We start from the raw sequence: 15,562 nt of genomic DNA, 5'->3' as shown, positions 1-15,562 counted from the left end.
GCAATGAGCCATGATTGCACCACTGCATTTCAGCCCAGGTGACAGAGCGAGACTCTGTCTCAAAAAAAAAAAAAGAACTTAAACCTTAGCGTGGCAGAGCTGTGTGCAGACCCTCACAACTAACACGCCTAATAACCATACCACCTTGTGAAACTAATCCCTCTTCATTTGTAAGTAACTCTCCCCCACCCCGCCTTTTTTTTTTTTTTTTAACTGTTAGAAGCTTGCAGTGTATTTTTCTGCTCAGCCATGATTTTTTAAATTAGTGTGTTAATAAATGTGTTGCCATGCTAAATTGAATCTGTTTGAAACGTACCTGCATGCAAACTATTCAAGGGCAACTCAAGTTTTAGCTGCTCTGTGTGTGTTGTGTATGGGAGTCATCTGAAGTGTTTTTCCTGTGTTGTTCACAACCGGTTAAGCCCCTGGGATAAAGCTGATTAAAACTGGGATTCCCCAGGCTACCCCCATCCCGCCTGTTAGCCAAATTCCAAGCTCTTCCCAGAGAAGCGCCCCAGGCTTGTGCCCACTGGCATTCTGCTCTGTCCGGGTGAGTAACTCATATTTCTTTCTTTCTCCTTTTTTTTTTTCTCCTAAACTTTCCAGGTAAAAGTACACCTGTAAGCCAGCTTGGTTCCGCAGACTTTCCCGAGACCCCCGATCCATTCCAGCCACTCGGGGCTGACAGCGGCGACCCGTTCCAAAGTAAAAAGGGGTTTGGGGACCCGTTTAGTGGAAAAGACCCATTTGTCCCCTCCTCTGCAGCTAAACCTTCTAAGGCCTCTGCCTCGGGCTTTGCAGACTTCACCTCTGTAAGTTGAGTCCTCTGCCTCCGGGCCACACCCCCTCCTTCCGCTTGCAGCTTCCCTGGGATTTTTGTCTCTTTTTAAAGGCAAACCTCCCAGCTTCTTTAGCCTCTTGGTACCTCACACTCTCTGTCCCTCGCGTTATTTATTCTACACTGCCACTTCTGTAAGAAAAACAGTTTCTCAATAAAAAAAAAAAGAGCCGCGGTTTTGATGCTCTGTCGTAAGGGCACGTTTTCTTCCAGCAGGGAGGCGGGACGTATCTGTCCTTCGTGGTAGATTCCTTGTATTATTTCTGTCGCACCGAGGCTGTTGTGTTCACTGGTTTTTGGAAGCCAAGATGTAAGTTTGAAAAAAAGACTGCAAAAGTTACATTAGGGTTCTGCTGTCCCCAAAAGCCCTTTGTGCACAAGTTCTCATGGTCCCACCCCGTGCATTTTGTGCCACAAGTACAAATTGAAGGACTTCAGGCAGATCACACCAGGGAAGAGCCATTTGAAGTTTTTTTTTTTTTTTTTTTTTTAAAAAAAGCTTTTAAATGTTGGTTACCAGCTCCAATGAAAAAAGAAATCCAGTCTAGAACGGCCACTCTGAAAGCCAAAACAAAAAGAGCTCAAAAAAGCTGTTGAACAAAGTTTAGTGCCTTTTCAGAAGCAAATCCCGGGATTTTGAAAGCCTAGCTTTGTTTTTCTCTGTGTGAAAAATACTCCAGATTGTAACATGCCGTCGCTTCAAGGAGTTTTTAGTAGCGTCCTTGATACATGAAAATCTTGTTCTCTGAAAGCTTCAGGTGTTGTCTGCCCAGAATCGGTTTTATTGTGTGTGACGCACTCGCTTTCTTCCTTTGAGCTTGTTAGTTCCTTCATCATTAGGTGTGAGACGTGTTATTTATAGATGCTCTGACTCCTGGGATGGCTCTTTGAACACAAGCCCTGCCATGTCAATGCACAGAAAGCACCCGATTTGTTTCTGAGCCATCTCGATGATCTCCACCGTGCACAGCTATCCTATGGCTTATTTATCAATTATTTATTTTAGCGACAGGATCTCGCTATGTTGCTCAGGCTGGACTGCACTGGCGCGATCAGAGCTCACTTGTAACCTCGAATTCCTGGGCTCAGGCAATCCTCCTGTCTTGGCCTCCTGAGTAGCTGGGACGACAGGCGTGCAGCACCACGCAAGGCTGATTTTTAATTTTTTTGGTAGAGATCGGGTCTTGCTGTGTTGCCTGGGCTGGTCTGGACCTCCTGGCCTCAAGCTGTCCTCCCACCTTGAAGTACTGGGGTTACACATGACTGGCCCGTGTGGCTTATTTAGGTCGGGAAAGACCCTGACCTGTTTCTGGCTCTTGGTGACCTGACCTGTTTCTGGCTCTTGGTGACCTGTAAATATTTTACAACTGTAGTGAGTTTGATTTTGTTGACACTAGATGCGCCCTGAGGGTCTATACAAAATGGTGACATTGTTAATAAAAGCCAGAAACAAAACCTGCTTTATCTAGAGTTTCTTGAATAGCCCTTCATTTATTTTCTGGTGGAAAAATATTAAATGCTGATTTAAAGAAAACAGAACTCTTTACACATGACTCAGGTACTCTGTCTTGGGTAGGGAAGAGTTAGGTAAGTGGGGTGAACGGCAGCTTGAAGAAATGACTGTTCTCTTTCTGAAATTCATAGTTCTATTTCCTGTGACCCCAACCCCCAAAGGGCTCGTTTTTTTGAAAACATAAAAAAAAAATAAAAAAAAAAACCACCCGAGATTTCAAGGTATCATTTGGCTTAGCATTTCTGGTCGTTCCAGAACAATTGTTAACTGCAGTTTTAAAACAGCACCAGCCAGTTTATCACCCTCCCCTCCCGGTGGGAGAGCAAATTCCACCCAGGCCTGGGTGCAGCCCTGCTGTTTTCTGGTTTTTTTCTCACCTAGTTTTTTGGTTTTTACATTTTCAGAGATGGGTCTCACTCTGTTGCCCAGGCTGGAGTGCAGTGGTGCAATCACAGCTTCACCGCAGCCTTGACCTCCTGGGCTCTAGCAGTCGTCCCGCCTGAGCCTCCCATGTAGCTGGGACCTCAGGCACACACCACCACATCTGGCTAATTTTAAAATGTTCTGGTGGAGACAAGGTCTCACTTTACCACCCAGACTGGTCTTTGAACTCTGGGCTCCAATGATCCTCCTGCCTCGGCCTCCCAAAGCGTTGGGATTACAGGCATGAGCCCCTGCACCCGGCCTGTTTTCTGTTTAAAATCACTTTTCCCACTGCAGATGCCCCAGTTTTTTCCAGAGGAAATGATCAGATAGTGTACTTGAGCCACTCCGAAGGGATGGGGTGAGTGAAGATAGGACCCTTCATTGTTTTTGCTTGTCCCCTTGGGTTATATCATTGTCCAAAATCATCCACAACCAGCCCCCTCTGGGGACTCGAGGCGTCTCTCCATGTTCACGGCATTCGGGGGCTCAGCGGATCAGCCAGTGGGTTCTGGGTCCGCTGGATCTTGAGTATTTGTGCTAACTTAGAAGAGGGCACAGCTGCTTCCTCTGGTTTGGATGGTTCCACTTCCCTGAGCAAATGCCAAGAGGGCGTCTGACTGCCCGGCAGATTGGCAGCGTGACTCTTTCGGATGTTCTGAGACTGCTGTTCAGGGCACGTTTTCACCTGTGCAGGAGCAGCCCAGTCCACGATGGCAGTCAGGGGGCCCAGGTCACCCGCACCTCACTTGTGGAGGTGGTGCCCCGGCTGGGCCTCTCCAGAACCCTCTACTTTACAAGCCCCAAATTTCCATCAATGGGTTATTTGTGCGTGTGGCTGTTCCCGGGAGCCCTCTTCCCTCGCTGGTATTTCTTTAAAAGCAGACCTTTCTGTCTCAGGCAAATGTGTGTATTAGGAAGTGGCATTTCTAGGTCAGCAGAACGGTTCTTTTGGAAGTTCGAATTAAGAGCAGTGCAAATATCAGATCAGCTAGGCCATGCTTTGAATTAGTGAAGGAGTTGGATGCGATCTCAATGTCAGAGTAAGTGAATGAATAGGAAGTGGCTAGGCGTGTCCTGCACATGGTGGGGTGGAAGTGCCATCAGACGCCTTGGAGTGCCAGTGTCCGTTCCTAGTGAGGACAGGTGCCGCGCGCCTCCCTGGGCCGTCCCATCGCCCAGTGTGCTGAGCCGTCTGAACTGCGGATTTCTAAGAGGCTGCCGAAATGAACCACTTATTTGCTTCTGAAAATGAACTGCATCCTGAGTGGGCAGACCTTGGCGAGGGTGGTGTATCCCGCCTCTGCGGTGTCTCGGTTCCATGGTAGTGCCAGAGGGAAGCAGAAATCAGAGCCGGTGTGAATCCCAGCCACTATTGATTTTGCATCAGCCACACCCACAGGCATCCAGATTCTGGCCCATGTGACCCACCCAGGTCTGAGAACTAGAAGGTAGCCCCGTCCAGGGCTAAGACAGCAGACGCAGAGGGAGCCGCGGAATCCCCTTTCCAGAGAGCTCTCGCAGACCTCACAGCTCAGCGTGCCTCCTCGGTGCATGCTTGCAAGTCTCCGTAGTGGATTCGTGAGCTGGCCTTGAACCAGTCAACTCGGAAGGCACCGGGAACTTTCCTACTGAAAGTTTCATTTGGAAACACAGATCCCTCAAGCAGAAGGCGCTTCAGTGACACTCTGCGACACGGGGGTTCAGCGGGGCCAAAGAAGACCAGGGGCCTGTGGTTCAGACCCAGCAGGCCGGTCACTGGGCCGTTCCAGGCTTTGATTTGGATCCGGGCGAACATTACCATCAGCTCTCACCCACCCTGTCCTCAAGGCTAGTGGAGGGTGAGGTCCCCGTCAGCTGCGCTGTCTCCCTCCCACTGTTGTCAGCAGCACCATGGAATAATTTCCACCTGCACTTGTTTTTTCCTTGTTTTTCTCCCCATGAGGTGTTGGAAAATTCCCCAAAGTGGGGTGGAGGGGGACGCTTATCTGTGCCCATGGCGGTGACACAATGGCAGGAAGGGAGTCCGACCTGGAGACTCATCAGACCCCCAAGTGTTTAGCTGGGCAGTGCCTCTGTAAGAAGTCAAGACTCAGCCCTTCTTCTGAGAGATGCCTTTCCTTGATACTGACACTCCGCCTGTCCCCCATCTGGGTCCTGAGGCCAGCTAGAGGGAGGCCTCCAGGGCTCCGCATCCTCCTCACTGCCACATCTGCCTCCCAACCAGGTTTCTTGCATCCACCTGCTCCTGCATCTGGCCCAGTGCCCCCAGCCCTGCCATCTGGCCCTCGTCTCTCCCAAGCCCCACTTATGCCACCATCAAGCCATGAAATATCCAGACGCCGCCAATCTGATCACCCAACTCACTCACCCACGGAGCCTCCACAGGGAAATCCCAGCTCCTTTCTGGGGCCCATAAGCCCCTCCTCAGTCTGGCTTATCCCACCCCATGCTTTGTCCTGGCAACCCCAAGGTCGGGCACTGAGCCTCACACCCCGAACCTCATGGGGACGCATCCTCCCTGTCAGTTTCAGCCAGTATCCCACCCTCCGCTGGCCTAGGGGAAAAAAGTGTAGAGTGTGAGCCACCCCTTCCCTGGCCTCAGCATCCCCAGCTGTCAGAGGGATGGGATGACAGCGGGCCCACCCCCAGGTTGTCACACAGACATGGTGCTGCGTGTGGTGGAGAGGCAGTAAGTGTTCCTGTGTGCTTCCTTCCCCACCCTCCCGGGGGAGTCTGCAGGGCCCTCCTCAAGAGCCTGGGTCCTGGATTGTACTGGGATTGTTTGTATATTTCTGCTCCCAAGGGCGCCTGGGGAAGAGCCACCGCGTGTGTTATCTTTGGTGTTACTCCAGCGTTTAGCAGAGAGCTGGTCAGAGGCAGTGCATCGCAGAGAGATGTTAATAAGGGAATCCTTTTAGTCCCTAAGCGGTAGCAGCTTTCCTGAGGGGGCCGATGATGCCAGTGACCTCTCAGGGAAGTCTGGGACATGGGGACCCACCCTGGGGGAGGAGCTTGTGGGACGTGGCTTTTCTTTTTATAGCTAAAGTACTTTGAGTTGTTTGAAATCACCTAGCTCAGCATCAAGATGCTTTTCTCCCTTTTTTAAGTTCTTATTTTAACGGAACATTTTAGAAAAACACCCCACGGATAAAAACTTGACTAAATGGCAGTGTAAATGCCACAGCTTTTGTCAATATTCTGGGAGAAATCGACCCTCAGAGCCGGGTGCGGTGGCTCACGCCTGTAATCCCAGCACTTTGGGAGGCTGAGGCGGGTAGATCACAAGGTCAGGAGTTCAACACCAGCCTGACCAACATGGTGAAACCCTGTCTCTACTAAAAATACAAAAATTGGCCAGGCGCAGTGGCTCAAGCCTGTAAACCCAGCACTTTGGGAGGCTGAGGTGGGCAGATCACGAGGTCAGGAGCTCGAGACATCCTGGCTAACATGGTGAAACCCCGTCTCTATAAAAAATACAAAAAAATTAGCTGGGCATGGTGGCGCATGCCTGTAGTCCCAGCTACTTGGGAGGCTGAGGCAGGAGAATGGCGGGAACCTGGGAGGTGGAGCTCGCAGTGAGCCGAGATTGCTCTGTTGCACTCCAGCCTGGGTAACAGAGCTAGACTCCATCCCAAAACAAAACAAAACAAAACAAAAATTAGCCAGGCATGGTAGCGCACCCCTGTAATCCCAGCTACTCAGGAGGCTGAGGCAGGAGAATCCCTTGAACCCGGGAGGCGGAGGTTGCAGTGAGCTGAGATCGTGCCACCACCGCACTCCAGCCTGGCAACCCAGCGAGACTCCATCTCAAAAAAAAAAAAAAAAAAAAAAAGGGAGAAAAGAAAAGGACCCTTAGAGGGTCTCAGCGCTCTCTGGAGCATGGCCGGAGGTAGAAATACCGCGTTCCCAGAGTGCAGAATTGTCTGCACCGCGGGGCTTTAGAGCCATGCGCACTCGAACTTCCCCATCTTTGCACATCTTGGCCACCAGCATCAAGGGCCTATCCTCACTTCTCTACGTGGGGCAGGGTGGCTGGTTTTTCTGAGGCCCAGAGATCACGGTTAAGGTCACACTCAATCATGCATCCCGTCCTCTCTGCCTTCCAGATGGAGGTCCTGAGCCAGGCTTGCACGCCCACTGGGCCCAGCCAAGACACGCTTTTCCCCCCTGCACATCGGACCCTCCGCCGGGTGGTGGGCAGGACCCTGTCCCCGTCCCACGCATTCCCTGCCTCCCTCCAGCCTGCAGGTCCCAGCCCCTGGGCCACATCACCCACTCTCCGTTTTTCCTTTGCAGTTTGGCAATGAGGAGCAGCAGCTGGCGTGGGCCAAGCGGGAGAGCGAGAAGGCGGAACAGGAGAGGCTGGCGCGGCTGCGGCGGCAGGAGCAGGAGGACCTGGAACTGGCCATCGCGCTCAGCAAGGCTGACATGCCTGCCGCCTAGGCGAGGGCCGTGTGCAGGCGGGACAGGGCACGGGCAGGTTCCAGAGAGGGGGCAGTGCAGATGTCTATATATACACACACACACACCGTCGCCACCGCACTCCAAGGACCGGGACTCGGGAGCTCGTTCAGGGTGAGCAGACTGGCTGCAAGACCTGGAAAGGTCACATCTCCTGGGGAAGCCCTTATGGAGGCCTTGGCCACCACTTCTACAGGTCCGTCTCTCCACTGTGCCATCCCCCCCGGGGCTGACCGCCTCCCGCTCTTGCTCTGGGAACGAACACACGGCCGGTCAGTCGAGGAGAGGAAGCACCCAGGGCCTCCCCGCCTCCTCCCTACTCATAGCTGCAGACATCCCCGCCCGCCCTCCCGCGCATCAGTCAGACACTCCCCCAGTGGTGTATGCATTCGTTGTATAAAATGAAGTTTGAATGATTAATATAAAATATTTTAATACAAAACAAGAGAAGCTTCTTTAATCTCTGTAAACATTGTTTTCCCTGCATGGGTATCTGGAAGCAGATCAACCTTGCAAAAATAGGTGGAGCATTGTTCTTTAAATCTTAAGTTTTTACTTTTTTTGTGTGTAATTTTTTTTTTTTTTTATTTAAAGAGATGGGATCTTGCCATGTTGCCCAGGCTGGTCTCAAACTCCTTGACTGAAACAGTTCTCCTGTCTCAGCCTCCCAAAGTGCTGGGATTACAGCCGTGAGCCACCAAGCCCTGCCCATTTTTGTGTTTTAACCAACTTTATTTTTTAGGACAGTTTTAAATTTGCAGAAAAATCACAAAGAAGGTACAAAGAGTTCCCATAAGCCCCTTAGACAATTTACCCTTAAAATTTTTTTTGAGACAGGGTCTGAGCTCTGTCACCCAGGATGAACTGCAGTGGTGTGATCTCAGCTCACTGCAACCTCTGCCCGCCCTCCGCCACTAGGGCTCAAGTGATCCTCCCACTTCAGCCTCCCAAAGGGCTGGGATTACAGACGTGTGCCACTGTGCCTGGCCAGTTTTAAATTTGCAGAAAGATCGCAAAGAGAATACGAAGAGTTCCCATAAGCCCCTTGGAGAATTTAGCTTATTTTTAACATCTTACATTACACATTACTACATCCCGATTAATGAACCAATACGAATTCATTATTATTAACTAGAGTCCACACTTTATTCAGAATTGCTCTGTTTTTTGCCCAGGTGAGGTGGCTCATGCCTGTAATCCCAGCACTTTGGGAAGCCGAGGTCGGGGGATCACCTGAGCTCAGGAGTTCAAGACCAGCCTGGCCAACATGGTGAAACTGTCTCTACCTAAAAAACAAAAATTAGCTGGGCGTGGTGGTGCACACCTGTAATTCCAGCTACTCGAGAGGCTGAGGCAGGAGAATCACTTGAACTCAGGAGGTGGAGTTGCAGTGAGCCAATGTCGCACCATTGCGCTCCAGCCTGGGTGACAAGAAAGACACTGTCTTAAAAAAAAAAAAATTGCAGATCGGGCACGGTGGCTCGCACCTGTAATCCCAGCACTTTGGGAGGCCGAGGTGGGTGAATCATTTGAGGTCAGGAGTTCAAGACCAGCCTGGCCAACATGGTGAAACCCCACCTCTACTAAAAATATAAAAAATTTAGCTGTGTGGTAGTGGAGCATGCCTGTAATCACAGCTACTCAGGAGACTGACGCAGGAGTCTCCCTGGGAGAACCTGGGAGGTGGAGGTTGTGGTGAGCCAAGATCGCACCTCTGCACTCCAGTCTGAGCCAAAGAGTAAGACCCTGTCAAAAAAAAAAAAAAAAAAAAAAAAAATCTGTTTTTCCCCTTAATGTCCTTTTTCTGTCCTAGGATCCCCTGTGACATTCAACCCTTACATCTCCTTAGAATTCCCTGGACTGGGTGAAACCCCGTCTCTACTAAAAATACAAAAATTAGCTGGGTGCAGTGGCAGGTGCCTGTAATCCCAGTTACTCGGGAGGCTGAGGCAGGAGAATCACTTGAACCTGGAGGGCCGAGATTGCAGTGAGCCAAGATCACGCCACTGCACTCCAGCCTGGGCGACAAGAGTGAGACTCTTGTCTCAAGAAGAAAAAAAAAAGAATTCTCCAGGCTGTGTGAGTTTCTCAAACGTTGTGTGTTTTTGATGCTCTTGACAGTTACAAGGAGAACTGGTCAGGCACTTTGTAGAATGTCCCTCCACTGGGATTTGTCTGATGTTCTTCCCATGACTAGGCGGGGAGCTGGACTTGGGGGAGGAAGACCACAGAGATGAAGTGCCTTGACATCAAATCACATCAAAGATCCATGTCATCAACACAACTTACATGGCTGGTGTTGACCTTGATCCACTGTACATAGATTTATTTTTATTATTTTATTTAATTTTATTTTGGGACAGAGTTTCGCTCTTGTCAGCCAAGCTGGAGCGCAATGGCGCGATCTCTGCTCGCTGCAGCCTCCACCTCCCAAGTTCAAGCAATTCTCCTGCCTCAGCCTCCCGAGTAGCTGGAATTACAGGCATTAGGCAACACACCTGGCTAATTTTTTGTATTTTTAGTAGAGATGGGGTTTTGCCACGTTGGCCAGGCTGGTCTCAAACTCCTGGCCTCAGGTAGATTTATTTTTAAAAAGCAGTTTTTCAACCTCAGATATTTTGTTACATAGACTCGTCTCAGGGCAGTAATTCATGAGATTGAAAATACAGGGCCCGGCGTGGTGGTTCACACCTGTAATCCCAGCACTCTGGGAAGCCAAGGCGGGTGGATCATGAGGTCAGGAGATTGAGACCATTCTGGCCTTGTGAAACCTCGTCTCTACTAAAAATACAAAAATTGACTGGGCATGGTGGTGGGCGTCTGTAATCCCAGCTACTCAGGAGGCTGGCAGGAGAGTGGCTTGAACCTGGGAGGTGGATGTTGCAGTGAACTGACATCGCGCCACTGCACTCCAGCCTGGTGACAGAGCAAGACTCTGTCTCAAAAAACCAAACCAAAACAAACAAGCCAGGAGCAGTGACTCATGCCTGTAATCCCAGCACTTTGGGAGGCCAAGGTAGGAGGATAACTTGAGGCCAGGAGTTCAAGACCAGCCTGGCCAACATGGTGAAACACCACCTCTACTAAAAATACAAAAAATTAGCCGGGCGTGGTGACGGGCACCTGTAATCCCAGCTACTCAGGAGGCTGAGACAAGGAGGATCGCTTGAACCCGGGGGGCAGAGGTTGCAGTGAGACAAGATCGTGCCACTGCTCTCTAGCCTGGGCAACAGAGCGAGACTCTGTCTCCAAAAACAAAAAAAGAGAAAAAAGAAAATCCTCAGGAAAAGGAAGAGAAAAAATACCGGCCATCCTTTAAGTGGAAGTGGATCATCATAAAGGTCTTCCTCATCATCTGCCCATTGAGTAAGCTGAGGAGGAGGAGGAGGAAGGCTTGGTCTAGGGGTAGCAGAGGTGGAAGAAAATCCACAGACAGGCAGGGCACAGTGACTCATGCCTGTAATTACAGCACTTTGGGAGGCTGAGGCAAGTGGATCACCTGAGGTCAGGAGTTTGAGACCAGCCTGGCCAACATGGTGAAACGCGTCTCACCTGAAAATACAAAAATTAGCTGGGCGTCATGGCAGATGCCTGTAATCCCAGCTACTCGGGAGGCTGAGGCAGGAGAATCACTTGAACCTGGGAGGCGGAGGTGGCAGTGAGCTGAGATTGCGCCACTGCACTCCAGCCTGGGCAACAAGAGCGAGACTCAGGCTCAAAACAAAGAAAATCCGCTTACGACTGAACCCACCTGGTTCAAACCTGTGTTGTTCAAGGGTCATCTGTAAACCATAAACTGAGGTTTATGGTGGATTTGGGCGAATGTAGAGATTCCAGACCTTTGGTAATCCTCCTTTTCCAGGTTACAGACCCTTGAGGGGTCCCTGCTGTCCCGGAGACGAGGGTGTTGGGAGGGGACGCTCCCTTGGTGCCCATGGAATGGACTTGCTTTGTAGATCGGGGGGCCTGGTGGGGCCTCATGGGCTTTGTAGCTTCTGAGATGCCCCTAATCTCTGCAAAAAATGAGCAGCTTCCTGAAAGTGGTCATGGCCGGAGGCAATTCCCAAGACTTCCTTCCTCCTGCAGGAAAACCCAGAGTGAATCTGAAGGTCCCACGCCACGTGCTTCTGCCATGACAGATCCCTTTGGAGAAGGCGCTGAGTCACCTCTCTCCAGGGTAGTCACAGCTTTGGCACCATTTGAAGGAAGGTGAGGCTCACACTCTATATTTGGCTGGGGACTTCACAGTTTTCACAGCGATTCAACTTCCATTATCTTGTTGGAAACTCAAGGCAACCTTGTAGATGAAGAGGGTGGATGGTAGCCCATTTTCCCGATGGGAAAACTGAGACTCATTCCCTGCAGTCATTTGCCCAGAGCTCCGAAACCAGCCAGGGGCGGAGGCTCATTTTGCTGATTTGAGAAAAGAATTGAGGGTTTCTTAGAAAACTTGAGGGTTTCTAGTTTCTTGTTGTCTTCTGCTTATTTGCATATTCACCGTACCCAGAAGAGGCAGGTGGTGAGGCTCTTGATATCCTAGAAATGGAAAACCATGTATTGAATTAGGAGCTCTTACCCAGCGGATGGGATTTTTTTTTTGTGTTTTTTTTTTTTTTTTTTTTTTTTTTTGAGACGGAGTCTTGCTCTGTCGCCCAGACTGGAGTGCAGTGGCGCGATCTCGGCTCACTGCAAGCTCCGCCTCCCGGGTTCACGCCATTCTCCTGCCTCAGCCTCCGGAGTAGCTGGGACTACAGGCGCCCGCCACCACGCCCGGCTAATTTCTTTTTGTATTTTTAGTAGAGACGGGGTTTCACCGTGTTAGCCAGGATGGTCTCGATCTCCTGACCTCGTGATCCACCCGTCTCGGCCTCCCAAAGTGCTGGGATTACAGGCTTGAGCCACCGCGCCCGGCCAAGGATGGGATGTTTTTAGGGAAAGCAGTGAACCCCTGAATGCACATTTGCGAGTTTTTTGTTTTTTTGTTTTTTGTTTTTGTTTTTGTTTTTTGTTTTTTTTGAGACGGAGTCTCGCTCTGTAGCCCAGGCTGGAGTGCAGTGGCCGGATCTCAGCTCACTGCAAGCTCCGCCTCCCGGGTTCACGCCATTCTCCGGCCTCAGCCTCCCGAGTAGCTGGGACTACAGGCGCTGCCACCTCGCCCGGCTATTTTTTTGTATTTCTTAGTAGAGACGGGGTTTCACCGTGTTAGCCAGGATGGTCTCGATCTCCTGACCTCGTGATCCGCCCATCTTGGCCTCCCAAAGTGCTGGGATTACAGGCTTGAGCCACCGCGCCCGGCCTGTTTTTTTGTTTTAATCGGAGTCTTGCTCTGTCTCCAGGCTGGAGTGCAGTGGCGCGATCTCAACTCACTGCAACCTCTACCTCCCGGGTTCAAGTGATTCTCCTGCCTCAGCCTCCCAAGTAGCTGGGACTACAGGCATGCACCACCATGCCTGGCTAATTTTTGTATTTTTATTAGAGATGGGGTTTCACCGTGTTGGCTAGGATGGTCTCGATCTCTTGACCTCGTGATTCACCCGCTTCAGCCTCCCAAAGTGCTGGGATTACAAGCATGAGCCACCGCACCCAGCCCTGGTTTGTTTTTTTATTGTATGTGGGTTTGCAGATCGTTCATAACTCTTTATCTTTTTTTTCCCCCCTTTTTTTTTAGAGAGATGGGGGTCTCGCTCTGTCACCCGGGCTGGAGTGCAGTGACGCAATCAGAGCCCACTGCAGCCTTGGACTCCTGGGCTCAAGCAATCCTCCTGCCTCAGCCTCCTGAGTAGCTAACCACACCCGGCTAATTTTTTTATTTTTATAGAAATAGGGTTTCACTGTGTTGACCAGGCTGATCTCCAACTCCTGGCCCCAAGTGACCCTCCCGCCTCGGCCTCCCAAAGTGCTGCTGGGATTACAGGTGTGAGCCACTGTGCCCAGCCACCATCTGATTTTTAAAGAGGTCCTCAGACGCCTTAAAAAGTTAGAAGCCAGTCTCAAATCCTATTTCCTTCCTTCCCTGCTACACACACACGCTCCCCTGCTGTGTAAATAATCAACATCAAATCCACGAATCCAACCCCTTTCCCATTGGCGCTCTGTCTCTTCCACGGCAAAGGACACTCACGCCCTTTCCTGAAGAATAGAGTATCCAATTGGAACAAAAGTATGATGAAAATTTCCGAACATAATAGTTGAAGAGAAAAGGACAGTAAACACCCCCACCCAGCGTCAACTCTCATCCAGATTTTCCACCTTTGCCGCATGGCTGTCTTCCTCTGCTCTGGAGAAGTGCTTTAGAGCAAGCTGGAGTCAGGATGCCATTTCACCAACATGCCCTGAAGCGCACGTCACTGAGACGTGTGGTGACTGACATGCTACGTATACTCCATGCCGAGGTCGCGTCTGAGAAAATGAACAGTGACCCCTCCTTCTAGCCATTAGATCTTTCAGATAAGAAGCAACTTTTGATTGTTTTTTTTTCAAATAGTTTCTTTCTCTCTCTCTCTCTTTTTTTTTTTTTTTTGAGATGGAGTCTTGCTTTGTCACCAGACTGGAGTGCAGTGGTGCGATCTCAGCTCACTGCAACCTCTGCCTCCCTGGCTCAAGCAATTCCCCTGCCTCAGCCTCCCAAGTAGCTGGGATTATAGGTGTGCCACGACACCTGGCTTATTTTTTGTATTTTAGTAGAGATGGGGTTTTACCATGTTAGCCAAGATGGTCTCAATCTCCCGACCTCGTGATCCACACACCCCCCCGGCCTCCCAAAGTGCTGGGATTAGAGGCATGAGCCACCGTGCCTGACTTTTTTTTTTTTGAGACAAGTTTGGTTTTTTTTTTTTTTTTTTGAGACAGTTCTTGTCACCCAGGCTGGAGTGCAGTGGCACAATCTCGGCTCACTGTAACCCTGTAAACTCTGCCTCCCAGATTCAAGTGATTAACCTGCCTCGGCCTCCCAAGTAGCTGGGATTACAGGCATGAGCCACCACGCCCAGCTAATTTTGTATTTTTAGTAGAGATGGGGTTTCACTGTTAGCCAGGCTGGTCTCAAACTTCCAACCTCAGGTGATCTACCCACCTTGGCCTCCCAAAGTGCTGGCATTACAGGCGTGAGCCACTGCACCCGGCCCTTTTTCAAATAGTTGCAGTCTAGGGTTGGTTGAATCAGCAGATACAGAAACCTCCAATACAGCAGGCAAGAGGCAACTTTTATTTTATTTTTATTTCTTTATTTTTAGAGAAAGGGCCTTACTCTGTCACCCAGGATGAAGTGCAGTGGTGCGATCATAGCTCACTGCATCCTCGACCTCCTGGGCTCAAGTGATCCTCCCACCTCAGCCTCTCAAGTAGCTGGGACTAGAGGTGTGCACCACCATGCCCGGGTAATTTAAAAAAAATTTTTTTTTTTTTTTTTTTTAGAGATGGGGTCTCGCGATGTTGCCCAGGCTGGTCTCAAACTCCAGGCCTAAAGCGATCCTCCAGCTTCGGCCTCCCAAAGTGCTGGGATGACAGGCGTGAGCCTATGCACCCATCCGAAAGAGGCAACTTTTTTTTTTTTTCTTTTAGAGACAGAGTCACGCTCTGTCACCCAGCCTGGAGTGCAGTGGTGTAATCTCAGCTCACTGCAGCCTTCACATCCCGGGTACAAGCGATTCTCCTGCCTTAGCCTCCGGAGCTGGAACTACATGGTGGAAATACCACCATGCCAGGGTAATTTTCGTATTTTTTGGTAGAGATGGAGTTTTGCCATATTGCCCAGGCTGGTCTCAAACTACTGACCTCAGGTGATCCACCTGCCTCGGCCTCCCAAAGTGCTGGGATTACAGGTGTGAGCCGCTATGCTTGGTCACAAGAGGCAACTTTTGACTGCAACCCCATTGCGTTTTGCCTCCCAGATTGTAAGGAGCCATGTCCCCTTTGTGGGCACCCTCTACTCCGCATCCAGCAACCCAGTTTGGACTGGTGTTCAACTGGAATTCAAGGGCCCACGTTGCCTGGTCGAAGCCATGTTTCAAAAAAGAGGCCAGGTGCGGTGGCTCACGCCTGTAATCCCAGCACTTTGGGAGGCCGAGACGGGTGGATCATGAGGTCAGGAGATCGAGACCATCCTGGCTAACACGGTGAAACCCCGTCTCTACTAAAAAAATACAAAAATTAGCCGGGCGCTGTGGTGGGCACCTGTAGTCCCAGCTATACGGGAGGCTGAGGCAGGAGAATGGCTTGAACCTGGGAGGCGGAGCTTGCAGTGAGTGGAGATCGTGCCACTGCACTCCAGCCTGGGCAACAGAGCAAGACTCCATCTCAAAAAAAAAAAAAAAGAGACGAATGAT

At 50.5% G+C, this 15,562-nt stretch overlaps 1 protein-coding gene across 12 annotated transcripts in view; it reads left to right on the top strand.

The window, feature by feature from the left end:
- LOC105492908 (epidermal growth factor receptor pathway substrate 15 like 1) overlaps positions 1–14,796 on the top strand; it is a 127,216-nt gene extending 112,420 nt beyond the window's left edge. For 6 of the 12 annotated variants that reach the window (XR_011617356.1, XM_011760495.3, XM_011760363.2 and 3 more), the window contains 2 exons: positions 607–812; positions 7,074–14,796. Coding sequence is in view for 11 of the 12 variants with exons in the window: in XM_011760495.3 (XP_011758797.1) it covers positions 607–812; positions 7,074–7,220 (353 nt within the window). In the remaining variant the exon portion in view is untranslated. Of the gene's footprint in view, positions 1–606; positions 1,014–7,073 lie in introns of those variants that run through there. The other 6 variants (XM_071085942.1, XM_071085945.1, XM_011760690.2 and 3 more) reach the window with 3 other exon arrangements.
- Positions 14,797–15,562: the final 766 nt, after the last annotated feature.

Source organism: Macaca nemestrina, chromosome 20 (assembly GCF_043159975.1).
Source record: "Macaca nemestrina isolate mMacNem1 chromosome 20, mMacNem.hap1, whole genome shotgun sequence".
Lineage (NCBI taxonomy): Eukaryota > Metazoa > Chordata > Mammalia > Primates > Cercopithecidae > Macaca > Macaca nemestrina.
The sequence above is the reverse complement of the archived record's forward strand: the minus strand, read 5'-3'. Positions and strand labels throughout refer to the sequence as shown.